At 48.7% G+C, this 27,989-nt stretch overlaps 1 protein-coding gene and 1 long non-coding RNA gene across 4 annotated transcripts in view; one reads left to right on the top strand and one right to left on the bottom strand.

Annotated features, from left to right (window-relative positions):
• The window catches only part of LOC120961086 (homeotic protein female sterile-like), a 159,736-nt gene that overhangs the window by 56,853 nt on the left and 74,894 nt on the right, over positions 1–27,989 (top strand). For 2 of the 3 annotated variants that reach the window (XM_049605334.1, XM_049605340.1), the window contains one exon: positions 20,070–20,230. In XM_049605334.1, coding sequence (XP_049461291.1) covers positions 20,090–20,230 — 141 coding nt within the window. In that variant the 5' untranslated portion in view covers positions 20,070–20,089. The remainder of the gene's footprint in view (positions 1–20,069; positions 20,231–27,989) is intronic. The other variant, XM_049605335.1, reaches the window with a different exon arrangement.
• Positions 23,316–27,984, bottom strand: LOC125906488 (uncharacterized). Its single transcript, XR_007451859.1, has 2 exons — positions 25,705–27,984; positions 23,316–25,629 (listed from the first exon to the last, which is right to left on the bottom strand). It is a non-coding gene; the product is annotated as an uncharacterized LOC125906488 (long non-coding RNA).

Below are 27,989 nucleotides of genomic sequence, written 5' to 3' on the forward strand. Positions count from 1 at the left end.
TCTTGTGATTGCGCATCGAAAACGCATTTGCCGTGCCCCGGGGGTAGTTTAATATAACATTAAACCCACCTTCTTCCCTCTCGTAGTACCCACGCCGCTGTTGGCACCAAAGTCTGGGTTTTGGGTTTCTCGGTGTGTGTGTGTGTGTGTGTTCTGCTGTGTTCTGTGTGCTCCGCCGTGCAAATTGCCATCGAAAAGATTTTGCGAGCCGAACTTGGCAGTTGGACAAGTGGCCTTCGGTCTAGGGCGTTGAGATGATGATGTGTGTGTTTGTGTGTATGCGTGTGTGCCTGCACAGTCCTATTTTGCGAGAAGCGAGATACAGGGAAAAGGAAACGGAAAGGTTTTTACCCGGACTTTGGGTGGGATGGACGGGGGGTTTCTTTTGCGTCTAATTTTATTTCCGCTGCTATTAGTGCTGGCAAGTGCCGGGGTAGTGGTGGCAGGTTCAGCGTTTGAGAAAGTGGAGAAGGCAGCAGGAGGATTAGTGCGAGCTTCAAGTGTGCACGCTTGGGGCGCGTGAGCGCGCAGAGCGGAAGAGAGTGAGAGAGAGAGAGAGAGAGAGAGAGAGAGAGAAAAAGAGTGAAAAGGAAATCATTTAAATCACCCTACAAATTGCAAATGAGTGAGAGTGACACTCCTCCACCATTACATCCACCTCAAACACATCTCAAAGGGATGTTGTGGGGGTGGGGGGGGGGGCGTCGTAGGGAAAGCAACAACAACAATAGCAACCAAACCTTTCAACAAAGCGAAAGCGAACTTTGCACAAAAATAGGACATGTAGTCACTAAAAAGCGAAGGAGACGCGAGAGTGTGTCGCGGCGTCGTCGTTGTCGTCGTGCAAGGAAAATGTTCTTCGTCCACGCTTAGCGACATGCCCCCCAATACCGCACCGAAAAACTGAAGCCGAACATTCGCGTAGAGCTGCCCGCTTGGTGGGGGGGGGGGGGGGGGAGGAAGGTAAGTCTCCCATTATTTTGAGCCTGTACCGGGACGGGGATGCGCGTACCCTTTGTGGGGTTGGGCCCTTGTTGGCAACAGTTCGCTGACTTTCCTTTTTCTTTTCTGTGCTGTTTTTGTTGTTGTTGGGCGCGCTCCGGGCCTGTGTAAAATTTGGCATGTAAAAAAAAAAAAAAATACTCAAAGGAATAGTTGTGCGCACACATCCGTCCCGCACGTGGACCTATATTTAAGCGTCCCGTTTGTTTGAGTGTTCTTTTTTTTTTTGCTCTCGCTACCTTTATTGCTGGCAAGTTGTTGGGCGGGGTGTAACAACCTCTCTAACGTCTGCCCTCCTGATGTGATGGCATCTACGAGGAAAACGACGCAGTTGGATCGGGTTCAGCGCTGGCCACCGTTTGCGTTCGCGCGTTACGACCTTTTGCCCTTTACTCTGGGTCGTTCCATTCTGGGCGCTTCGACCACAAGGGGGTGGGATAGCATTGGGATTGCACGTTTGAAGAGGAGAGGTGCATTGGGATATTCACATTATGTGTTAGGAACTAGCATTGGGATATTCACACAGAGTATGTTTAAGGAATTTCGCAGAATGTCTTGGGTTATTCCCCGAGCGTCTTGGGATATTCGCAGCGTGACTTGGGATATTCGAAGAGTACATTAGGATATTCGCAGAGTTCATTGGGATATTCGCAGAGTACATTGGGATATTCGCAGAGTACATTGGGATATTCGCAAAGTACATTGAGATATTCGCAGAGTACATTGGGATATTCGCAGAGTACATTGGGATATTCCCCGAGTACATTAGAGTAATCGCTATGTGTCTTGGAATAGACCTAGAGTATGTACTGGAATATCCGCAGAGTGCATCCAGAATACACGCAGAGTGTGTACTGGGTTATTCCCAAAACGTCTAGGGATATTCACAGAGTTCATTGGGACATTCGCAGAGTACATTTGGATATTCGCTGAGTGTTTTGGAATACACCCAGAGTGTGTATTGAGATATTTGCTTAATGTCTTGGGTAACACCACATTGGGGGATATTCGCAGAGTGCATTGGGATATTAGCAGAGCACATTATGATATTAGCAGAGCACATTAGCAGAGTACATTGGGATATTCGCTGAGTGTTTTGGAATACACCCAGAGTGTGTACTGGGTTATTATAGGAACGCTTTGGGATATTCGTAGAATACATAGGAATATTAACTGAGTGTCTTGGAATACACCTAGAGTGTGTATCGGGATATTCGTAGAGTGCATTGGGATATTTGCAGAGTACATTGGGATATTGGCTGAGCGTCGTGGAACACATACAGAGAGTATACTGAGTGATTTGGGATATTCGTAGAGTACATTGGGATACTCACTGAGTGCTATGGAATACAGGCTCAGTGCACTGGTATATTCGCATAATACATTGGGAAATTTGGAGAGTGTCTTGAGATATTCGTAGAATGTTTTTCAATATTTCATGTATGTATTGGGCTATTTCAAGCATGTCATGCTACTTTCGCAGAGTCCCTTAGGATACGCGCAGAGTTTATTAAGACATTCTCAGAGCTCAGTAGGACATTCACAGAATCTAGTGAACTAGCTGCGGTGTAGATTAGGATATTCTGGGGAGCGTCTAAAAGTATGCAATGATCTCCACCAAGCTTTTCTGCCAGTATTTCATCACCTTCGATTGCTGTTCTGCCTCAGTTCGCAGCCTATTTCTCCCCGAATCTCATAAGGCTATAAGACCGACAAAGAAAAAAAGCACCCCAAGCTGTCTATCACTAGGAGAGCGCGCAAGTAACATCTTCGCTTACGCTTTCCAGCCAGGCGTACAGCTTCACAATCTGATCTGAATCGAGAGCAGCGTAAGCCTGCAAGCTCAGCGCAAACGAAACGACGTCAGCAGCAGCAGCTCTAGCATTTGTGTGTGTGCGCTTTGTTTTGTCCGCGACGCAAGCTCAGATCACGTAAACAACGCATTCGAGAAGGAATGGCGAGATCGTATGGCCGGCTGGTTGGGCTCCCCTTTCCTCTCTCCCTACCCTTACACGCCCAGCGTATATCCGTTTGGGTGTATCAAACGAAGATCACGTCTGCTGATGTATGTCACCCACAGCTTCCATCCCAGAGCACACACACACGCACGCACCCTTAGTTTGTTTAAAGTTCGTGCCTCGGCCAATTTTCTTGTCGTAAAACCCTTCGCTCTGTGGTGTAAATAATGTTAGCCCTGCTTGCTTCGTTTTGGATGCGTTCGTTATGTTCATTCTCTTGTTATTTTGTTCTTTTTGCCGATGAAACTGCAACCCCTGCAAAGGCAGAGGCCCTGTGTCACGTCCTGCCGACGCTTCTCAGAAGAGAGTACCCGCGATCAGTTGCTGAGCCGACGAAATCCTCCCGCTGTGTGTGCTGCATGCAGGCCGAGAGTGCGGGAGATGTGTGTTTTGAGCAGCAGCTCAGGAGCCGCCGTTGTTGTGGCGTGTGATGTCAGCTACCAACAGCTCCGCTCTCCCAATGCCTGTCGTGCTCTGCACCCCCTAGGAACAAGACGCGGGAAACCGCAACGTTGTTGCCCTCGAGATTATTCACGCTGACTCATGCGAACTGATGATGCTGGGTTCGATTCGATGCATTTGTTGCATCGCATGCATCCACCGGCATCCACGGGGGCGCTTCGGTGGATAGAGAGCATACGGCAGGAGGGTTGAGTGTGAAGATTTCCCCTGTTTCGCATTGCCCTTTTTCTCAGTGGCTCGTCCACAAGCTCGTCCTCGCCCGAAGGGTTTGGCGCCACGGGTGTCGATTGTTGTGCAGGTGAGCTAATGATGCATTAGCTCGCCCGTGAGTGGGGCAGGTGGTGTGCGAGCGCAAGTGGTCGAACGAGAGCAGGTTGCGGTGCACATCAATTATCTCCCCGGGCCGTCTCTTCCAGCAGGCGAACCCTTTTCTCTTTTTGAGACATTGAGACCACCGTGTTGGAGCAAAAAAGGGGGAGACACTCGCTGCTGGTACGTGCGACCACGGAGGTGTCATTTGGTGCTAATTTAGATCCCCTGTGTCCTCCACCCTCTCCATCCTCTTGAGAGGGAATCATTCACACACACATACACACTCGTTTTGCGGAAGCGGGCTAATTGATCTGCGTACTGTGCCGCTTCTTTTGGATGACTCTTGGATTTATCGTTTCTTCCCGCCCCGAAGGAGCTGTCCATCCGTACCGCGTTGACTATTAACCGGCTGACACGTTCCCATCCATCTTCGGTCGGTGCACTCAATCTTGGTGGCGGGGAGGAGGGAAGAGGGGAGGGGAGAGCACACAGCACGACGAAGATAACAGGGCCAGGCTTGGACACAATTCTAATGATCTGCAAATGGAATACGCGCGCTCTCTCTCTTCGCGCAGTGCCGTTTGCTAGCGAACCTTGGGTCTTGGGGTTTCGGCTTCGGAGTTCCACCATCACCACCGCCCGTACACATTGTTGGGGCTCTCGAAGGGGGGGGGGGGGGGGGTGGCTGGTGGTGGGTGTATGCCGTATCATTAGCCCCCCTGTCCTGGCGAAGCGTTACGGTGTGGTGCCATTCGCGCGGGCGCGTTTATCCCTTCAACACCGTTTGACATTCTAGCGCGCAGAAGGGACCCTTCTTCTCATCGCTGTTTTATGCGCTATTGCGCAAAGGGAAGGAAATTCCTCTGGCTGCTGAAGAATGGGAGAAGATGGGACACATCTTCTCCTTCCCATCCGCCCCGCAAGGTTGATACCTTCGATCATTAATCGTAAGCGTGAGCGTGCTCGCGCGCGCGCGCGCCTTGGTGTTGCCTTGAAGATGCCGAAAGCTTGCAGAAGATGGGCTGTGGGCAATCGACCAAGATCCAGGCTGGTGGAGAAAAGAAAGGACAGTGGAAGAGCGCGTGTCGATGAATCCTGACTTGGCCACGGCTCTTGAATGCTGACGGTGTGTAATTTAAGCTAATTTACTGTGCGGGCGCGCGATTCGCTACGAGACACCGAGTGGCGTGAGTAAGTGCGCGCGCGCACACACACACACACACGGGTTCGAATTGTGGGAAAGTGTGCCCTCCTGCCCCCGTCCCCCCACCCACACCATGGAAAAGCCTGCACGCATCCCGCAACAACATCCCGGTGGCGGGGAGTGCTGCTCGATTGATATCACTTCGCATTTGCGCGCCCGTTCAGAGGATGAACGAGCCGAGAGCCCTGTGCGCAAAGAAGCTGCACGCGTGGGTGTGTGTGTGTGTGCGTATCTGTGTGTGATAAAAAGCTTCGGACGCCCCCGCGTCCGAGAAATGAAGCTAATTTATAAAGCATGTTGAAAGATCTTGCACAGCGAAAAAAGGGGCACGCTCTATTCCCGTTGGATTGGGATTGTTAATGGGCAGTGAAGAGAGGCACACGGTGGTGTGCTGTTGTTGTAGTCGACCTTCCCGATCCAGTGCGGTAGATATTGGCCTTCGTCGGTCGGTAATGCTAGCAGGCGGAGAGGAAAAAAACGAGCCCCACCGTAGCCGTTGAAATGTCGTTTAAGATCATCGCGCTCCGATCTCCGATGCTTGCAGCACGGAGAGCGCTACTTCAGGAAGGTCTATTAAGATCTCGCAAGCGAGAGACGACACCCCCCTCCCCCGGGTCGTCGGAAGGATTAGGTGGAATTTGAGCGTGCAGGCGAGGGACCACTAGCGAGGTGAGATTAAAGATTACACCCAACCAACTTCTAAGACCCACCGTTCGGCTGCTGCTGCTGTTGGCAGGTCGCGGCTATTTTTATTTCCTCCACTCCGTTTCGTTGCGTTGCATTTTCAAGTGAAGGACCGCTGCGGCTGCATTTATGCAGAAAAACCGGCAACGGTACGCGTTCGAACCAAGGAGGAGTCTCCGCAGCGTAGGCAGCAGCGAGATTAGATAAAAGCCTGCGGAGCTGCACTTTGGCGGGAAATGGGGGTGGTGCGTAGATTGATGAGATGATTGGATTTTGTTGCTACCACCACACCATCAAGCATCATCGTCCTCCCTCCGCGTGACCACTGCATTGGAGAGGCGGAAGTGTGCGCGAAAAATTGTTGGAAAAATTGCTTCATCAGGGCGTGCTGCGAACAACACCATAATGCAACAAAAAACACCTTCTGAAAAGCTTGCGTGTAGTGTGTGTGTGTGGTACCGATTATGCACGCGGTCATCATGGTGTGGTGTGTTGCCAGTGCGAGTAGAGCATAGGAATTAATCCAGTAACTCTATTTATTACCATTGAGCGATTTATCTATATTCGGATGGCGAATACAATGTGATTGTATTACTGTTGCATGATAAATCGGTACGATCATGCTGCAGATGTTCAAAGTGCACCGAACCTGTATCGCTTCAAGCGTGCGGTGTATCCACTGGCCCGAATGGTTCCATCGATAAAGGCGCGTGTGCAGCGCGTGCAACGGAGGCCCGGCTTCAAATCGAACCTCGAGACTGGACATCTCCGGAATATGATTTAGAACTTATTTTCAAACAAGGTGGTAGACATATGCTGCCCATAATAATTGTAGTGTGGTTGTGTACGTTTAAAATAAAAAAAAACTACCCTTGATATATTTCAATGAAATGTTTCGTGTTTCAACTTTTTCATTCAATATCATGAAATATGAATGTGTTGCTGCCAAAAAGTGAAAGCTGCGGACACATTATATTTGTGCTCTTCCTGTGTTGAGCCCTTTCAATTTTTTAAAATTAATAATTCAAATTATTCATTATTCAGTAGCACTCAAGAACGTTGCAAAGGTAGTTTTGTTAATATGTCAAACTCATTTCGATGCCTTAAATAAAAGGTATTTGTAATATTGATAATTCTGTGAATCTATTATGTTTTTTTTTAAAGCTACCTTTTCAATGATGTTACTTTAATACATTTTGTGTGTACTAATTATAGCAAGAAACTATTGATTTAAATAAAAAAACAAGAAAAATTTGCTCATAAACATAAAAAAAAAGTCAAGAATTGAACTAACACTCTTTTGATCCGTAACCTACAACGTTGTCACCACTCTATTTGGTTGTGACAATCATAGGGAAGTAAAACCAACATATAAACAAAATAGTGCGGTGGCAAACTTTCGCGAAAGGAAGCTTTTTCGTGTGCTCTAAAAGAGAGCAAAAATCAAAACACTTTGCTTTGAGCATTTTTACCGTCGCTCTGTGGTACTTGTTTCTGCTCGTGTAAAAATGCATTTAAAACCCTTTAGCGTTGTTTTTCTCTCTCATTCTCTCTCTCTCACTTCTCACTCTGTCTCCCTTTACACACTGTAACAAAAAAGAGGAAGCCGGGGATGGAGGGAAAGAGAGAAATGGCGGCAGCTCTTATTTATGGTGACCATTTGTTTAATAAATGCGCACACCACTAAAAAGCCCATGCGTGATTGCGTGCGTCCCTTTCAACGACCGGCACCGGCACAATCCCCCTGAAGGGGGGGTTGAAGGTAAAGGAAGGATCCTATTAGATTTCCTGCGCCGCCTACCCATGCCCTCTACCGCGCAATCCCGATGTTGTTTCGATCGTTTAGTTTTTTTTTTTTGTACTTAGAAGGGTGTTTTTTTGCACGTTCCCACTCGATCGTGCGCGCGCCTGTGTGTGTGTGTGAGCGGGAAAGGGTAAAGGACAATTAATTCCAACCGTATTAAAATATCTTACCACCCACCCCACCCCATCCCTGTGGCGAAGGCGGTTGGGGTAAGGGTTCGTTTCTAGTGCAACTCTGTGCAACAACAACAACAACAACAACAACGCACCAGCTTTTCCTTCGCTCCGGTTTCAGTTATGTTATTTTCTCGCTTTTGCAAAGTGGAATGTGTGTGTGTGTGTGCCAATGGGGGGGTGGTGCGGGTGGTGAATTATTTGGTTGTGAAATCGTACATTTCTTCTCGGCCCCGTTCGTCGCTTGTTGCTTCACGCTGTCGCGGGGTTTTTTTCTTTATTTTCTTATTTTAATGCTCTGATTTCCTTCCCCGACCCCTACGGAACACTCCAATCAGGCACACACACGCATACGTACACACATTCTTACCACCGGCCCTTCCTGTGTTCCTCGGTCACGAATCTGCGGAACCGCCTGCTCACACATAGGAGCACACACTCGCTTGATCGTTTTCGTGCACGCGTGATCAAATTAATGATCGTTTCAACTTCTCGCGCGCACCTCTCTTGAGAAGCGGCCCAGGCGGTGCTGTTTTTTTTTCTCCTCTTCCCCCCCATTTCCCCTGCTGCTACGCTTGGCCTTCTTGGGCTGGGGTCGGTGTGTCGTACCGTGCACAGAGCGACGCGAGATGGCTCTTGCTCTAGTGCAGCGCGGTCACAGCAGCATCCTTCCCCGTTGGAACGGGCCAGCAGCGCACGAGGTAACGAGTAACGAGATATAGTTGCGAAATTAATTTCATCCCCGCGTCGTCGCCAACGCCATCGTCGCTGCTGCTGCCGCTGCTGCTGGCTTGCCTAACGAACTAGCCGCGACTCGGGTGCATTTCCTGATCGATTTCCTCCATCAGTTTGCCCCGCATCTTCTCCTCCTACCCCTTTTCCCACCAGGCCTAAATTGTGTGTAGGTGTGTATGCGGGGTACGTTTCAGACCTTCAGTTAATTCCGTTCTCTCGCTCTCGCTCTCTCTTTCACGCTGTGCACGCACGCCGTTTCTCATCGGTTTCACAGTTTCAGCAAATTAGGTGCGCACACGGCGAGAAACGCCATCCTCTCCGCCACTTGCCCCACCGTACCTAGGAGTGGTGGCTGTTTTGCCATTTTTCTTCTGCCACCGTAGATCATGATTTTGGGACATTTAGACACGGAAGCAAAGGGTATGCAAACGCACGCAACGAGGAGGCAAGGGATAAAAATTAGTCAGCTCTCGGTATCGCACGGTTTTGCCCTTATTTGGGGGGAACGGAAAGGAGGAAGAAACAGGGACGCACGGAGAGAAGGGAAAGAATTGTCACGTAAAATTGGGGAAAGCAGGGCACAATGGACATGCTAAAGCAGTTGAATGAAAATTCATGTGAATTTTGCTTCTGGAAACACAATTATTCCTTCATTATTATAAGCCTCTGCCATTTATCTATGAATTAAAATCACCCCAAAGTCTCAAATTAACGCAATAATATTAATTTAAAAAAAAGTTAAATAAAGGTTGTTGTTTCACGATGCGTTGGTTTTCAAAACGGTGTACAACATTTACATAGTACTCATAAAAATAATCCAAAAAGAGATTTTGAAGTTTTGGAATTTATCCAATTGCGGTGCAATAACGCTTCAATAAAGGGTGCCCATTTTGCCCCATTCTGCACTGCTCGCGCTCTCTCTTTTGCGCTTGATTTAAGTCATGGCTTTTCCACCTTGTAAGAGGTGTGTGTGTGAGTAGCAGGGTAATACACAAAACCCCCATCACACAAATCGGCAAGGACATCATCGAAATTGACACTTGAGTCCTGACACATCCCCTTGACGATATGCAATTGTGGTAGTTCGAAATTATGTTGATTATAAAGGCCCTTAAAATGCTATTGACTTGTTTATTAGACACCGTCTACAATGGGTGATAATGAAAATTTCTACTTTGAACCTACCTGAGGACTCGCTACATATACAGGGTTTTTTTTCAAGTCCCATTCGAATGTGTGCACATAACTATTCACCGTCCCCAAGATGTTTTTCAACAGCTGTCAAATGGTGTATTTGCTTCTAACAGCGTTTTCCAAGTCACTTTAGAATGTAAACGTTGTTATTCACCGCGTGCAACATGTTAATTCACATCAATGCGATATTTCATTTCCATTATCATAATGTTTAATTTCTTCAGTATGATTTCCAACACATCACAAGCTGGACTGAGTTTGACAGTTCTTTGTGATGTGTTGAAAATCATGTATACAGGGTTTTCCAAGTCACTTTCGAATGTGTGCACATAATTATTCATCGCCTTCAAGATGATTTTCAACAGCTGTCAAATGGTGTATATGCTTCATAATGAAGATTCAATTCTTACACATGATTTTCAACACATCACATGGAACTGTCAAACTCAAATCCAGCTTGAGTCGTGTTGAAAATCATGTTGAAGCAGTTTAAAAATTAAAATGATGGAAATGAAATATCAGATTAATGTGGATTAACATTAACAAAGCTTTCTGCGAGCGAATTGTGTGTCCTCTTAAAATGTTAGTCGATCCTGCATCAACGAGGTTTGAACTGATGACGTTCATCATGTGCTTAGTCTGTTCGGCTTAACGACTGTACCATGGGTCCAGCACGAGGCTGTGCAGCAAAAACACTAATATATACAAAACATGTAGAGACCGTTGCACTGCTTGTTTGCATCCATCGTAACGTAATAAAGCATGTCAAATCTAATATTTGAACTCAACATGTGCAATTTAAAATGTAATATTGAGTTTCCGTGCTGCTTTTAAAATAGGAGTACTTGTATTTTCCCTTAAATGTATAGATTTATTTAGTTAAAAAAAAAACTTCTCTGGCCTCTCTCTCTCTCTCTCTCTCTGATCGGTTTTGCGTGGTGTTTGGTCCACCTTCGATCCACTGCCGGGTCCGTGTGCAACACACAACACACCCGCTCTTTCTTGGGCGGGAGCTGCCTGCAGGCGCGGCAGGACCGCTCCCCCGTTTGCAACAACGTGCGCGCCCGCGCGCACGCGTGCCTTTCGCGCTTGGAGATAACGCGCAAAAATTTATTGACCACCTAATCGCGAACGGACACGCTTCCTTCTTTCTTTCTTTTTTTTTTAAGTCCGTGGCAGTGGTGGGACACACCAGGGCAACTCTCCACACCAGAGCACACACACACACACACACTAATCGATCGGCATAGAACTCTCAGGTCTGATTTGCGTACGGCGGCGGAGGCTAAACTTCGAATTTTTCCACCGCGGCCTTATACCGTGTGTGCGCGTCAGTGCATTTTGTGCTTCCTCCTACTCCTCCTCCTCCTTGTCCCGTATCGTTGTGCTCCTCCCTTGTTCACCGGGGGGGTGGTTTGCGTGTGAGATGCGTTTCTTTTCCTGGTGTTTGTCCCCCTCCTGCCATGTGGCGGGCACAAAACTTCTTGTCCGCTGCGGCTGTTGTTGCGGCCTGGCTGCGTTCGTGTTTCGGTCAGCAGCAGCATTTTTTCGCCTGCCTTTCGCGCGTTCCTTCACTGCCTTCTTGATCCTCGTGTGTGTGTGTGTGTCTGTACCGCCCGCGTGTTTTATCTATCTTGCGCCGCGCGTAACTTTAGGCGAACTTTTACGGTCCCTGTCCAAGAGTGTGCTCGTGTGGTGCGGCCCACAACGACGGCCGCGCGCGCTGCACCGATCGCTCAACCGCGGATCGTGTGCAAAGCGGAGCGGGAGGGGCAGGAGGTTCGGGATGGTGGAGAACGGTAATTTACAAGATTATCACTACGGCTATTATTATATTGCATTATGGGGATTTTCTGTCAGTTTCATTGCGCGCCCATTCGTTGTCGCGCAGCAGCCGCTAGCGAGTGGACCCGTCTGTCCTAGCAGTCATACCCCTCCGACCCCCCCCCCCCTCCCCAATTGCATGATTTTCGATCAGTTTCAATGCGGAAAAGGGGCCTGTTTTTTTTGTATTTCGTTAGCCTACAGTACGAGTTTCCTAAGTTTTGAACCCTTCGGGAAGGGGGTTCGTGGCTTGCTGAATCCAAATCGTTGCCAAATTTTTTTGTAATATGGAAAAAAATTTCACTTCATAAAATCAAACAAAATATTCGCAACGGTAGGAATGGAAATGAATTTTATATAATTTTTTTTTATAATAAAAATGCTCGATTATTTTAAACTCGCAAGGGTTAAATGCAATCTCGATGCGAAAAGGAAGCTGGCGTAAGAAAAGGAATGTGCCACCGGCGGCATCCTTCGAGGATGCAGTGGGGGGCGCGAGTAAGAAGAGGAGGGGTAAAGGAGATTTGTTTATGTGGCTGCATGATCGCTTAATATAAATAATTCCGCGAACAAGACACAAACGCGCGCGCGCGTACGCTCGCACTCACGCTCATTACCCGCGGGAATGGAATTCTGCGCGTTCGTGCGTCGTTCTTTTGGGCGTTTTTTTGTCGTTTCTTCTTCCTCTTCACTCCTTCTGTTCGCCACAAGGTGGTACTGGTGGGTAGGGGGGTGGAGGTTGCTCACGCTCTTTTCTGCCCGGTTTGGCCCTTTGTAGGGTAGGTCATGGATGCCACCGCCGTCGTTATTCGCTTTCTTGACGGATCGTGGGCTTTATTTTGCTGTTGTTGTTTTTATTTAGCCATCGTCCGCTTTGTTTGGCTGTAGGGGAGAACGGGGCACAAAGAGCGCATTTTGTTTAAGCATTATTTCACCGCAATGATAAATTAAAAAAAAATACGCAAAATGCATTCATTGGAATATTTTTTTATGGACACTATGCAAATTTTGCAGGCAGTTTTTTATCGACAACTAAGAATAATATGGATTAAGATTTCACAGTAAAATGACGTAATGTTTGCCCCTTAGAATAGTCGCAAGGATGCGTAGAAGTGCTACATAATATATTTTTAAAAGACATGGTAATTCTATACAACTTGTCTGAAGAAAACGAAACAATTGAAGGCATATGTTAACTAATCTAACAAAAAAACTGGAACCAGTGCTGCAAAATGTAATGAGCATCACGAGATGATCATCTACGAAAACAATGACCATATCCGTGGTAGCTTGATGCTCCTGGCTGATACTCAATGAAAGTGTCTCATGACATGCCGCACACGGCATGCAAGTTTTTGAGTGAAATCCGGCTCTGAACAGTGCTGCCAACTGTGTCACTGTTTCAGTCACCAACACTCATGACTGAAACGAAGCTCAAATCAGCTCACGTACACAACTGAGATGATCAGTGATGAGACTTAAACAGCCTCATGACATGACATTTTGTTTGGCACCCAACTCTTGGTCACTCACTTGGTCACGACATTTTCTGTTTGGTGATAATCACGACATTCTTGGAATATGTTGGTCTAAACCAACAAAATGTGCATTCTTTCTCGCTCTGTCTGCTTTGGTTGTCTGTGTTTTGTTGGAACCACTCGCACGCATCGCATTTCTCCCATGACTGTCGTGATGATCACTGACAGAAAATGTCACGACTAAGGCACTGGTCTAATCTTGTTGCGCGCAACATTGTTGCTGGCAAAATGTATGGATTTAGACAGCTAGCGCAACTTTGTTGCATGCCAAATTCAATCCAAATTGATTTTTGTCTGGCAACATTTTCTATTTACCTTGGTCATGATAATCGGGTGTATGAAATGACACAGCAGCAGTGTGCGTTTTGTTGACATCCGCTAAATTTGGATTTTAAGCATTTATAATACATTTTTTGGTGTATATTTTATTTTTTCAACACTTTCTACAACAAGTGAATGATAAAAAATAAACTCTAGCGTCAAAAAATTGCCAATGAACAGCTCAAATAATGTCAAAGCGAAATGTTGCCAGCAACATTCATAGACCACCTCAGCGATATGTTTCCGAGCAACAATGTTGCGCACAACAAGATTAGACCGCTGCCTAAGTGACTGACCAAGAGTTGGTCGCCCACAATGTCACCGAGCATGGTCGCACCAACTGTTAGAGTCTCACCGCTGATCATCACAGTAGAGCTCGTGACGCTGACATGATTTTGTTTCAGCTGGAATTTTTCATGACTATGTCAGTGACATTTTGCAGAACTGATCACAGTAAGAAAAAAAGTCATGACAAAATGAGTGACCAAGCGATGGTCGCAAAAATGTCATGAAGCATGTATTGGTCACAACAATCGTTTTGAGTATCATCTCTGATTATCACAATTGAGTACGTGACGTTTTGAGTATCACCTTCGATTATCACAATTGAGTACGTGACGTTGATACGGAATTTGTTTCAATCCAATTTTTTTATGACATTGAAAGTGACATTTTCCAGCACTGGCTATGACCATTACCAAAGCGTTGCTGCTGTGGCCCATATTGCCCCAGTGTTTTGACGTTTCAAGGTTTTGTTTACATACGTCTGTTTTAAGAGAGGTGTTTTAAAAGCGGCTTTAAAGAGCAGTTGTTGTAAAGAACGTTGCAATAGGCAGGAACGCAAAAGAACTATTTTATTTAAAATCAAAGACACTCAATACAGGCAAATTGCCTACATTTCGGGGGCATTCATATTAAAGTTTACAACAAAATCTCAACAATTCTTCGTTGGCAGCGTTGCGATAGCTCAAGGCAAGTGAGCGCTTTAAAAAGACGCTTCCGTTAAGCGCGTTGCATACTTTGAGGGGCACATAGCTTGCAAACACTAAATTTACTCTACTATGCCACACACACACATCACAAAGCGTTGAAAGGCAAGCAAAATGAGGGGGAGAAAGCGGCAACGCGTGGGAGGAGGCACATGATTGCGCATGATTGCGCAGAGAGAAAGTGCGCGAGCCTCCCCCAAAAGGGGGGGGGGGGGGGGGGGTGGGAAACAAACAAATGACGGAGCAGCACGCAGGAGCAAGAATAAAAAAACGTTTATACAGAGCAGAGACAGTGAAGGGTGGGTGGTATTGGTGACCAAAGGGTTTACCTTGAAGCATCGCGCGCGCGCAAATGCCGTTACTCTTCCGACCCGTTCCGAATGCGTATGTGTGTGTGTGTGTGCGTGTTCATGCTTAAGCACACAGTTAGGGGCAGGCAAGATAAATAAAATAATTAATGAATCTTTTCCCACTCCACCGTTGCCCTCTTATTACCATCCCCCTGTTTTGCTCCGTTGTGGGCGAGAAGGGAGAAAACTGCGTAAATGTTGTCGCCGTCACCTGATCCACAGTAACCCGCCCCGCTGCTCCCGCCCGGCCCCCGCCCGACACATGCAGTTCGCGTTTTACGCTTTTTTACTGTTTCGTGTTTGCTCCGTTGGTGTTTGCTGCTGCTGCAATCGTTGAGATCTTATTTCTTTTTTGCATTTCCGCTCCCTTCCGGAGAAGGGCGGGACGGGAGGGTGCAGGTAGTGCCCCCGAGCGCGGGGTGCTGAGCACAGCAACCAACCGCCGCCAGCAGCAGCAGCATCACATTACGGGTAAGGGCCGCCGGCGTGCGTGGGCTGAAACAAAAAACGAAAGAAACGCTTGCTGCTTGCGCGGGGGGTGCATTTATGTGTGCGTAAAAAAACACGAGCAAACAACGCACAACAGAGAGAGAGAGAGAGAGAGAGAGAGAGAGAGAGAGAGAGAGAGAGAGAGAGAGAGAGAGAGAGAGAGAGAGAGAGAGAGAGAGAGAAAGAGAGGAAGAGAGAAAATAAAAAAAAAACAGATAGAAAAAGAAAAGGAATGTAGAAATGACTTTGCATAAAAGCCCCAGTCTCTGCCCCTTGCGTGTGTGTGCGACATGATGGGACGTGGAGCTTACAGAAAGGGTGCACAAGAAAAGGGTAGCAACAGCTAAGTTCTACCTAGCCTGCTGGTCTTTATAAAGCGACCAAAAAGGAAGGTTATTCCAAAAATCAAGCAAAAACACAGCTCGCCACATTTGTTGTTTCCTTCTCGAACGCGTTCGTTTCTACTCCATCGCGCTTTGTATTGCACCACGCTTCCCTTGCTACGCAACGACGCCCCCCCCCCCCCCTCTCCCCTGTGCAGCACTGCTTCTAAGCGTGGCGTTGTGGGCAAAGGTTTTAGAAAATGCAGTGCCTGCGCGCTACCGGCACACTCTTAGGGCCACGCCGAAGGCCCCCGCAAACAGCGGCACCGCGCACCGGCGTGTAATTATATTTGCCCGGGCGCACGCACACCGGGCATGCGAGGGCGGAAACGATCAGGACCCGCACGCCGCAGCAACGGGAAAACGCGCGGGGGACTTTGCACTTAATTTATATTTATTCGCCCAGCGCGCCCGTCATTAAAGGCCCGCGTTTGCGACAGTTTTCTTGCCAGCTTTCCGGGTGTGTGTTTTGTTGCTCTGAAGCATGCACTGCGGGGGCGGCAAACGCGTGTCGCTGGAAGGAGCTTTTTGGGGGACGTTTGTTAAGGAGGAGAAAAGGCGGGCGGCGGGTTGAAAGAAAACGCGCACTCAACTTTGCTGGGAGAGAGGGTGCTCAAATTAAAATGCGTTCACGGCGGATGACGACTACTGCCGAGTGAGTGCGCGCGTGTGTGTGTGACCCCCCCCCCCCCTCTCCCCACAACCCACCTCCCCAATGCCTCGACCAGCCACTGGACGCTTCTGGGCGGGAGGAAACTGTATCGTGCAACGCCTTATGCTGCGCTCACTCATGTTGCGACTAAATTAGTGTGTATCATTACTCATTCGGCTGCGCACTGCGGTTGTGTGCGGGCGCATATCTGGTAGTGGTGGTGGTGGTGGTGGTGGGGGGGGGTGCTTCTGCATCCTCCCTCCCACGTCCTCCAAACAGTTTTGTCATTATCTCGCTGGTTGTTTATGGCGATTTAAATGATCAGCGCATAGATCACAACCATCTCCATTGGAGCTCAAATCCGACATTCCTAGGGAAAGCTCGAGGGGAGGAGTGGTGTGGTGATGGTGGTTTTGCACAACTACTAGTTGCATTTCATTCCCCACTCCCCTCCACCCCCCCCCCCCCACCCCCCACCTTCAAGTGGCTTAACATGCATTGGAATGTTGGAAACTACGTTGCGCTGCGACCTTTGTTTGGGTTCGTCGGACTTCAGAGAAGATCTTGGAGTAGGAACTCCAAAATCCAGCATCGCTCCCAATGGGCAATGGGCGGGGGTGGTGCGTAGGTGTGCGACTCACCCCTACCACCCGCTCCCCAAAGCCCTGTCAACACCTTGTATCCCCGCGCCGCCACCCCCCACTCATTGTGTTTATTTTCAAGAGAGGGCGCGCGGGCCTGTCGACACCTTCCGTCCCGGGTCTTGTGAGGCGCGTTGTGTTTTTGTTGTTGTTGTAGTAAGGCGTTGAGTGAAATTCAACGCGTGATCGGATAACGCATCTGCAACACACCGCACTCTGCCGTCTTTTCAATGCAATCCCCGACGGCGGCTGCTGTTGCGCGGGAGAGATCGCTTCCAGCAGATAACTTCGCCAGGCGTCCGATCTGCTCTTTTTGTGTTGTGCGGGATCAAGGTGGGGGAAGGGCTTGCGCGTGTGTAGTAACGTCTTCAATTTCGATTCTGATCGCTTATAGACACACGCACACATAGACACATAAAGTCCCTAAAGGTGGCGAAGATTAGTGATGGGTAACGTTGGCGAAAATCTGAAGTCGTCACCGATCCTACTTTGAACATTTCGGAACTGACTTCGGAACGTAGATTATCCGGAGCCGTTCGGAATCGTCTGGAGCCGCCCAGAATTGCCTGGAGTTGTCTGGAGTTGGAGTTATCCGAAGTCGTCCAGAGTCGCCTGAATTCATCCGGAGTTGTTCGGAGTCTTCCAGACGTACGTCTGGAGAAGTCTGGAATCTTAGTCGTTTGAAGTCGGTGTCATCTGGAGTTGTTCGGAGCTATCTGTAGTCATCCGGAATTGTTCGGAGTCAACTGTAGTCATCCGGAGTTGTTCGGAGTCTTCCGGACGTACGTCTGGAGAAGTCTGGAGTCTTAGTCGTTTGAAGTCGGTGTCATCTGGAGTCGCTTGGAGTCGTGGCCGTGAGTTAGCCGGGGATGGCCGTTGTAATGCTTATGTGATCAGGATTTTGATGACACCGGACGACTTCGGACGATTCTGACTCCGAGCGGAACCAGTGACTCTGATTCTGCCGGAGTCGGAACCGGACTAACAACGGTCGGATTAGAATAGGAGTCGTGGGTGTGCTCCAGAGAGCACATCACTAGTTATAAGATGCCGAAAGGCGCAAAAAGGAACCACCAGAATCCAGAATCTCTGGAATCTTTGACGCGGGGAGTTTGCATTACGCTTTTGTTGTTGTTGTGTAGATACCTCTCCTCACATATACAGACACACACACATACAGAACCATGCATAAGAGCGCTCAATTACAGCAACTGGTTGCGCACATCTCGGCACGGCGCGACGGTTCTCCGTGAGGTGTTCTGTGAAGTTATCCGAAAGAGCGATTCAGATCACCGGTGTGTGTAGGTGTATAGAGGTACATTTGCTTCAGTGGCAAGTATGTCTAACCAGAGCATGGAGTGTGTATGTGTTGATGGTCAAGAATGGAAGAAGTTACTTGAGACCCACGTGCTCCAGCGGTCTCATTTTCCAAAACCTAAGCCTGACAGCTACACGAGCTTCCTGTACTCTGTGGCACTGGTCGCGCAATGTTGTGCGCAGTGTTGGTGTCCGAGCGGAGGAAGATATCAGGTTTTGGGTCCAATATCCATCCTCCACGGGTTGCGGGTGTCGGGGAGGGTTTGCGCGGGCATCTCCAATCTCGAGGATCTTCTCTATTTCGTGAACTGCTGCGCTCGGCGCACCGGTCAAGCGGGGTCACGCTTTTCACGCCCGCTTATCGATCCATCACATACACACACACACACATGTACTCCTCTTTTGAGATCTAGGTACAACGCGAGGCTATTCCGCCGACTCGCCGGGAGACCCGAGGTGTGTGGTGAACGCCACTGATAGCGTACAAATAATGTTCAACCCGCTTGCAGGACCTACCTCCTCCCTCTCTCTCTCTCTTCAAAACACTATTTCAACGCAGAAATGAAGGAAAACTGGAGTGACGAGAAACACCGACGGCGGTGCGGAAGATGCGGTGAATCGGGTTGAAACCGATGTGTGTGGGTGTCCAGAGCAGATCTCCTGCCTGCAGATCTCCTGCCTGCAAACCCGGCAGGGGACTTGAAGTGTGTGTTTGTACCGGCTGTCACGAGCGCATGTTCGCTGTCAGGTTTCCAACGGTTTCGGGGGCCCCGCCGTGTAGTTGGAGGGCTCGCATGCAGCGAAGACGACGAAAGGTGCGAAGCCGTGGAAACTATCGAACCCGTTTGGGAGATGCTGCCGCCGAGGGAGTCGGTTGTGGTTTGACATCCCCTCGTGCGCGCGCCTCGTGAACAAGAAATGCATGCCGTCGTCGTCGTCCCACCTTCGTCGCTGGCGAAACAGAAGTGCCTCCGGGGTGAAATTGAAGGTGGAGAAGCGCGAAGCAACCGATCCGCGAACGATCGACATGTGTTTGCCCGCCATTTTGACAATCGTCAATTAAGTGTGTGTGTGTGTGTGTTTTTTTTTCTTCTCTCCTCCAACTTCCAACAAGACACGAACCTTCGCATCATCTACCAGCAATGGCAGGAAAACGTGTAAATGGAAAACACTGCATAAATTATCATCCACCTTTTCGATGCCCCTTGCGTCCAATAGTGTACCGCGCGTCATATCAAGAAGTTGGAGCAAAGAACAGTCAAGATTCATCAAGGGTGTGAGATGCGCTTGGGTCGCGCGTAGGTCAATTAATAGCGCACGGAATGCGGGGCAGCGAATGCATTAAGGGAATAGGAGGGACAGGAGAAGGATAGGATACATACCAGCGCTTGATGAGCTGAGGCGGCGGCGCCTTTCGGTCTCAGGTTTTGCTTTTGTTGTGGGGCTTTAGTGCATTTACTGCAATTAGCATATTGGTTGCAAGACCGCAAGGAAGGAAGGAAGATGCCACAAAACATGCACCACTGATTGACTGCTGGATGGGACTGGGGAGTTGGGATGCTGTTCCTGGTCCTCTTTTTCGGCACAGGAGCGGTAGCTGGCTGGATGTGCTAATTTTTAAGTCAACAAACAAAAGCGGCACAGTTCGAAGGGAATGGAGATTTTGATGCAGCTACTGGTAGTGCCCGGCCCTCCCGGCTCTATGTATCGACTTTTAATTAACGTATTGTTTGTGTGTATGTGTGTTTCCCCTCCTCGCCACACCTTCTTCGCGCCCTGCAGCGACGACGTGGGTGGTGATCTGCTAATTTGCTTTTCTCCCTACTCCCTATTATATGCTACTCAGGAATGCTTTGCACAGTTGCTTGCTTGTTTTACTGCGGTGGTACTAATTTCAACCAATGTTTTTTTTTTCTCTTTCTCCCTCTCTCTCTCTCTCTCTCTCTCTCTCTCTCTCTCTCTCTCTCTCTCAAACAGCAGCGTAAGCTGTCACCGACATGGGCAGTGATCATTACTGCTTGAGGTGGAACAATCATCAATCCAACCTTCTCGGGGTGTTCAGCCAATTGCTCCAGGACGAGAGTCTGGTGGACGTCACACTCGCTTGCTCAGAGGGCGCCTCCATCCGAGCCCACAAGGTAAGTTGCAAACGCGTTACTGTTTTTTTGTTGGGAGAAATTTCAGATTTAGGTTTAGGAATTTGTGTGAAGAAATCGAGTTAGGAGATGCATTGTAAGGCTCTTGTTTGAGGGCAGACGAGTTCGTTCCGAGCCCTCGAAAATACAAGACATCCAGAGCATTCAAAACTGAACTAAAACAACCCGTGGAATTTTATGGACATCTCCGGGATTTTGGAGTTTCCCGAAGTTGGAGGTTGTTTCATCTTGATCAGATTTAGAAGATGTCCAGGTACAGTTGTGTATTGTTGGCTGTTTATTGAGATTTTTGCAGGATTTCGGGAATATTCTAACGCTGAAGAATATAGTAGCGCTACCAGTCTACAACTTCATTGAGAGTAGATGTTAGTATTCCCAATTTCAAAATGTTCAGAAATATTTGCTCTGATTTTTAGAGTGTTACATGAGTATTAGCTTGAAACTGGAAAAATATTAATTCAGAAGGGGAGGTGGACAACAAATCACAATTTCTTTGTTCTTTTGTTCTTCTTGCATGTTCGGATATCTAAAGAAAGTCTGTAGTCTTCAGTGATACACTCATATCAAAACATAAACAAACCATCTCCATGGAAACTCATGGAGATCTCCTGAATTTTGGAGTTTCGAGGATATTTCATCTTGATCAGATTTAGAAGATGTGTCCAAGTACTCCAAAAATAGGACATCACCTGCACACGATCATGATATGACAGTTGTGTACTGCTGGCTTTTTGTCGAGATTTCATAGGATTGATTGTACAGGATTTTGGGAATATTCTAACGCCGAAGAATATGAAGACCCTTCTTCTTAATCTATTTGGCGTAACTTCCTACGCGGACATGCCCGGCCTCTATACAGGCTTTCGAAACTTTATTCATTATCACGCAGCTGGATAGTCAAATCCTTGCTACAGCGGGGACGCTTCATTCTAGGCTTGAACCCATGACGGGCATGTTATTGAGTCGTTCGAGTTGACGACTGTACCACAGAACCTCCCTGGTGAAAGACCCTACGGTAGTCTACAACATAATTGATAGTAGATCAGAGTTGCAGATAGTATGCTGTAATGTTTGTGCGTTTCAGCAGTTTTTTTTTTAATTTTAAACCAGAGTCGAAGATGTTATAAAGATTTTCATAAAGCTTGGCTTTATTTTAAGGGTGTTACAGGACTTGAAACTGAGATTGTTATAAAATCACAAGCCACTCAATTGCTAGTCCTCCCGCTGAAAGCAGCACATTCGAATGTCTGCGGGAAAGTCGGTGGCAATCTTCAGAGATCAGAGAGGGGATCTGTGAGATGGGCTAGGCTGACAATTTATTGAGATCTTCCACACTGCTCCGGGGAAGGTCACGCGCGTTCGCCAAAGAACCTCTCCGCCCGCAACAGGATCGTGATGATCGTGCCGAGCCCGTTTTCCTTGTTGTTGAAGGGGGGGGGGGGGATGATGATGATCGTGGAAAAATAGAGACAACGAGCCGTAAAATTTGAAACCCGCGTGGAAACCGTTGACCCCTCCGGTGCCTTCCCAGGAATCTGTTACGCCTGCCGTCGTTGTGCGTGGCTTTGATATAGACACACACACATACACATTTTCCAGCAATTTCAAGCTCGCCCGAGACAGAGTACCAGATGAGGATGATGAGGATGGTGATGATGCGCACACGGTTCCACGAATTTGCGAACCCCAGACGGTGGGACGGGGTGAAGCAACGCGCCCGAATGATCACGATTTGCGCGACTTTTTTCATTTTTTTTTTTGGTTCGCTGCATCGCGTCCGCGGCTCGTGATTTTTCATCGGCTGTGTCCTCACCGGGTCGTCGGGTGTTATCCCTCCCCCGCCCCCTTTCCCTTATGCATTGCCATCATCAGAGAGCATCTCACGATCGTCGGCGGCGGCGAAAAACGGTGAAAGATCAGTGTTGCCCTTTTTCCCTGCACACATCTCGTGGGCGCCCCGGCAACAACAACACAACAAAACACATATACAAAGAGAGAGAGAGAGAGATAATCGCATCAATAGTATATTATGCACCCACACCCACCCGCCCCCCGTCCTCTCTGTGATTCCTATTCCGCCACTCGAATTTCATCTCCGAGCGCTTTGTGAGCCGTTGTCGGTCCTCGGTTGGGTTAAACAAAAGTCCGCCAGGAGCGCGAACCGGGCACGCGGGAAGGAAAAGCCGCGAGAACGACTTTTAGAAAAGAAACGGTTTGTTCGTAAGGGGGGGGGGGGGGAGATGAGGGTTAAGATTTGCTTTGCTTTCCAACAATCCCCTTGATGCGCTTTTTTTGCCGGGATGCAGTAACATCGCGGAAACAAAGAGCGATGCTGCGAAGAAATGAACTCTTTCCCGCGCACGCCTTATGCACTAGATCGCGAAAACAACCAGAGGCATCAAAGACCCCATAGTGCACACCAAGCCACCCACCCATGACCAAGCCCTGAAGGTAGGGAGGGGGAATGGGGGAAGATGCGTTGTGCTGTGATTTCGGACTCGTTTTTTCGCCCTTTCGAGCCCTGGAACTCGGGGACGTTTGGGACGCTGGAAGCCGCAGGCAGAGGAAGAGAAGGAACTCTGTGTGTGTGTGTGCGTGGGTAAGTGAAGCAATAGAAGCGATAGGGCAAAAACCGGGAACTAGAACGCACACACGTGCGCGGGTGGTTCAAGTACACTGGTGGAGATAAAAGAGAGCGCACAAACAAAACCTGAGGACTTTGGGCTGCTGGAGAGTCGGAAGAGTGTACCCAGGGGGGAGTCTCCATTGGTGCAGGCTGAACACACACACACACACACATTTTTATTTCCCAGAGCTCGGGAAAAGACCGCCGGATCGGTGTTAGAAATAGCCCGGAACGTGACCTAAAACACGGTACGCGGAGGCACGTCTGTTCGTGTGGGAGTCTCACGCGCTCGCTACCTTGCGCCACACCACCAGCCAGAAGCTAGGGAAGTTGTCGCCCGTGAACTCGACTCCGAGACGGCGCGGGAATGAGCAGGCGAAAGGTGTAAAGGCGTCCTGTGCCTGGCAAATCGTGTCGACGTCAAAGACTGCTTCTTGAAGGTTCTTGGCGATGTAGGTGGACACTGCGCATTGGAAGAAAGCAATCCAAGATAAAAAAAAAAAAAAACGCACGCCTCTCCAGGGGGAGTTCAGTGTACCTCTTCTTCTGCAGCAAACAGCCTGACGATCACGCCGCACTATTCTGGTACAGTTTTGATTCCTGCGTGTGCGCTCTATGTGCCTGGCCCAAGCTCTTGTGCTTGTGTGTGCGTCTGGGAAAGTCCGGGGATCTGTATGTTGCCCCGGAAGGCGCTTAGATCCGCACAGCCCCTTTGCAGGAGGTGGAAACAGAGCATCAAAATAAAGCACCGCTCTAAATATCTCGCCCTCCTCCCCCGATAACCATTGCAACAAGCTCGGACGGCGTGTCTCGAACCCAATATTGGAGCATGCACAGTATGCGTGTGGAGGAGCAGAGAGATGTGCTGGGTTGGTGGGTGTAGGCGACGGACCGGGCGACTCTTGCCAGCAAAATCGGTAAAGTGCGCTCCGGGGTTAGGGTGCGCTCCGGCATGTTCTCAAATTTCGTCCCCTCGCTCCGTGCGCCACTCCCTCGGAGTGCGCGCGCCCGCTCGCACACTCTCATTATCATACACGTAACATCTTTCGCGGTCGTGTTTCTGCTGCGGGGCATCGGCGTGGCCCCATCCGTACAACACATCTCGCGCACACGTTTTTGCGCGCCCCCATCTCCCGCGCAGCATTTCAGAGCCTCGGAGGAACTCCCACTCTCGTAAACAAACAACGAACGCGAAGACAACAAAACGCCAGTGCCAAAGCCTGGAGGGATGGGAAGGAGGTCTGGGCAACCAACAACGACGCAAAACTGCGCGCAAGCTGCGTTGTCCAGGGTCAGTGATGGGTTGTTGTTTTTGTGTGTGTGTGTGTGTGTGTGTGTGCTGTAGTTTGCTGCGAACAAAATTCCTGCGCCAAACGTTACCAACCCTACAGAGGACCAACGCACGATGTTCCGACATATCAGGATGGTGATGCTGCGTATGCTAAGACTCCCCGAGCGCTTTGTGTGCAGCGAGTTTGGAGTTGTCGCAGTTTGGGAGGATGTGCTGTCAGACCTTCCGCCTGTGGTTTTATGACTTAGTTCGAAGCCACTCCAGGTGATGGACAATCTCCACGTGTCTGGCGCGCTTGAAATTACCCTCGAACATTACCTCCAGGGAAATGATTTATGGCGGTGGTGGTGGTCGTGGGTCCGCGAGGGACCACCTCCCACACGCTTGTGCTAGTGCCTTGGGGTTGGTCGTTAAAAAGAAAACGTTCCCAACACCAGCCAGGATCGTTAATTTGTGCCTCACCGGGATTTTGCTACGGGTGTGTAGGGCTGAAAAGGGAAGAGGTTGTGGTGTGGAAGAGCATTGGGACAGTGAAAGCTACTCCATTACTTCATTTGCATTTGCGCGGGTTCGTCCAGTGTGTGTGGTGTGTTCTGCCCTGCATTCCCTCTATTTCTTGTGTGTGTGTGTGTGATCATGGATGCTAATTACTCCGGGAAGAGATAAAGCGCCTCACAAGCGCGGGGCTGTCATGTTTCGTTTTTTTTTATTGTTGTTCTTACACACCCTCACACACCCGTCCGGCCGTACGTATTGGGGGGGTATACGGACGCGCACGCCGGTGACTTACCGGAGGCTAAAACATGACTTCGGACTTCATTAAGAAACATGAGCGAACCGGCGCGCGCGCGCACGCGCACGTGCTACCGTGTATCCTTCCTTATATTGTCCCTGCTAGCTGCAGGGTAACCGCTGGTCCTAGTGTCTGTGATGCAGAGTACAGCTTTACAATCGCACTTCAGTGCCCTCTTCTTTCCCCAGCATTCGTTCCAGGCCGGCGTGTCCTTCGAGCATGGTAATTGCTTGGTTCGAAGCTGTCTGTCCAAGGGACGGGGCGAAGTTTACGTCCTAAAAGAGGTGGTATAGTTGGCCTATCTGTACTGATTGCAGTTAGTTATTCGTTGATGTTTGCTCGGGGTGAGAGAGAGAGAGAGAGAGAGAGAGAGAGAGAGAGAGAGAGAGAGAGAGAGAGAGAGAGAGAGAGAGAGAGAGAGAGAGAGAGAGAGAGAGAGAGAGAGAGAGAGAGAGAGAGAGAAAATCCAATTACCTGATCCGGAACATCTCCTCCAAACCTGGACAACGTGCTGCCAAACGTGATGCTTTTAATATGACAGAATGTAGAACAAAACAGCGCTTTACACTTCACAACGAGCGGACGGACCGGGTGGTCTAGTCATCAGATGCACTCGCTTTTGCAACACCGGATGGATTAGATTCCCAGATCGTCTGATCGTCGACGTGTTCCTTTCGAAACAAACAAAAAACTGTTTTAGTTGGACACCACACCCCCCCCCCCCCCCCCCCCAACCACACATCTACCTTGTTTTGGATGCTTTTATTTTTGTCCACTGCTTGCGAGCCATTCATCGGCCTTGAAAGGAAAGAAAGACACCATCCGCTAGCGCCATCCAGCGGATGATGATGGGATGGTACGTGATAAGACTCAATGATAACCAGCTAGCTCGCTCTCTCTCTCTCTCCACCACGTCCCAGCCGTCGTTTGTTTTGTGCCAATCGAAATAACCCCTCAAGTTGAACAGTTGCTCTTTACCTTTTTTTCTCTTATTGTCTCTCTCTCTCTCTCTCTGGTTCTTTGCCTCGCCTCGAGGAGAGAGAGAGAGGTGCGTGTGTTAACTGCGCTTAAAAGCGGATCTGCGAAATTTTGGCGTAACACACAGCCTGTTCAACGCTTCCGTAAACGCTTCGCGCGCATTCTAAACTCCAATCGTGTCCGCAGCGATCGAGCTGCGTGCTTCGGACGTGTCTGTGTGTAGTGGTAGCGCCGTGTGTGCGTAAACCATATCCGCCGCCATCTAAGCCGCACGCACACCACACCACCATGATCAGTGCAACACACAAAAAAAACGACCGTTACAGGTGGAGCAGTAGTTCTCTTCCTCTTTATATTTGTCTTACCTCCATGGGGGGGGGAGCAATGTGTTAGATTACGCATCTCATCTACGCGTGGAATCGGCACACCACCAATACCAGCGCACACAAACGGTGTGCGAATTCGCATTAGAATGGTGTCTCATGCATTCGCTCCTCCGCCGAATGGTATCGCTCCCTCACTGTTGCTCTTTTCGCACAATTTCGGCTTCCCCTGGTGCCACAAGCACACGCACCGGACAGCTTTGCGTAGTTTTTTTTTTTTTGTGTGTGTTACCCGTTGTGGAGTCCCTCGCACATGTGCTTTTTTTCGCCGCACTCCTGTCTCTCTCTCTCTATCACTCTATCTGCGTAGAGTTTGGCAGAAGCAGTGGCGCAGAGTGTGTTCCATTCCGTTTGCTCTAACGCTCGATACAGTTTTGGATGGCGTGCAAACACACACTGATACGTTGGTAGCACAGGACGCTGCGCTGTTTCCATGCCATGAGAATGATAGGCAAGTTTTTTTTTTTTTTTTTTTTGGTTGGCGATACCGGCGAAAAGAAAGGGAGAATTTCTAAACTAGAAGAATAAAAAGCCTGTGGGAGCACCAGGGGTGCTAAACTGGCCCTGTAGAAAAAAAGCGAAACGCGCTGAAGGATGTTAGGATTTGGAGGTTAATAAGAAAACAGAAAACAGAAAAGCCATTGGGGCATCAGCACCCATTCTTGAGCGTTTTGTTCCTTGTTGGCAGGGGTAAAAATTTAGCTGCCGCGAAAAAGGGTGCTGGTGCTGTAAATATGCTCCACGCACAAGTAAACGCCTCAAGCACTTTTTTGTTTGTTCGATTGTTGTTGCTGTTCGCTTTTATCACTCTTGCCTTTGGGTCACACGGGCATCATCAGCGAGCTGCCAACATAAAAGCGCGCATCACATCGAGATGCCGTCGCTGGTTAATATACTGGCTTTCTATTAAGATTTAGAATGCTGCTTATGCGCGCTGTAATAAATCAAAAATGACCACACAAAAACGATAACACAATACAGTAAAAAGATCTGCTATGCAAACATCGTAAATTTTACCGTCCAAATCTTCATCCTCAAGTGTGGGCTACTTTGGGCTAGCATATAAGCTGATTAAATATCAATAACTTCAAAATCGATAAAAATCATCCACTCGCGGCGTTTTACTACCATAATTTAATCAACCATAATTTACGATTGTACCGCTGGAGGTGTCGTCGGCCCAAAAGGTGAAATATCAAACATATTCCCTTCCATACATTATCTTGCAAACCACAAAAACACACACATTTCGTTTGGTTGCGGTAGTTTGTCATAAAACTAAATCCGAACCGATTTTGTTTGTTTTTTTTTTTATTTTTTATTTTGCTGTGTTTTTATGTTCATCCTATTCTCCTCGCGGCCGGCTCGACTCGTTAGTCAAAGTTTAGGCGATTTGCTAAATTGAACGCTGGCGACGACGGACCGACCACCGACCAAAAAAAAAAAAGGCTCTTTCTAAATTTAAACCCCAATTTGGCCCTGCTCCCTCACTCTAATATTTTGCCTCACGCTCGCTCTAGCGTTGTCAGAAGCAGCAGTCCCCCGTCTTCTCTATCGGGCAAAAGGGTGTGTAACATCATGCGTTGTCGGTTTTTTTTTTTTTTTTTTGCTTGTCAGTGTGTAGAGTTTGGACTGCCAAATCGACACACGGTGGGGAGTGGGGGGGGGGG

Source organism: Anopheles coluzzii, chromosome X, assembly GCF_943734685.1.
Source record: "Anopheles coluzzii chromosome X, AcolN3, whole genome shotgun sequence".
Lineage (NCBI taxonomy): Eukaryota > Metazoa > Arthropoda > Insecta > Diptera > Culicidae > Anopheles > Anopheles coluzzii.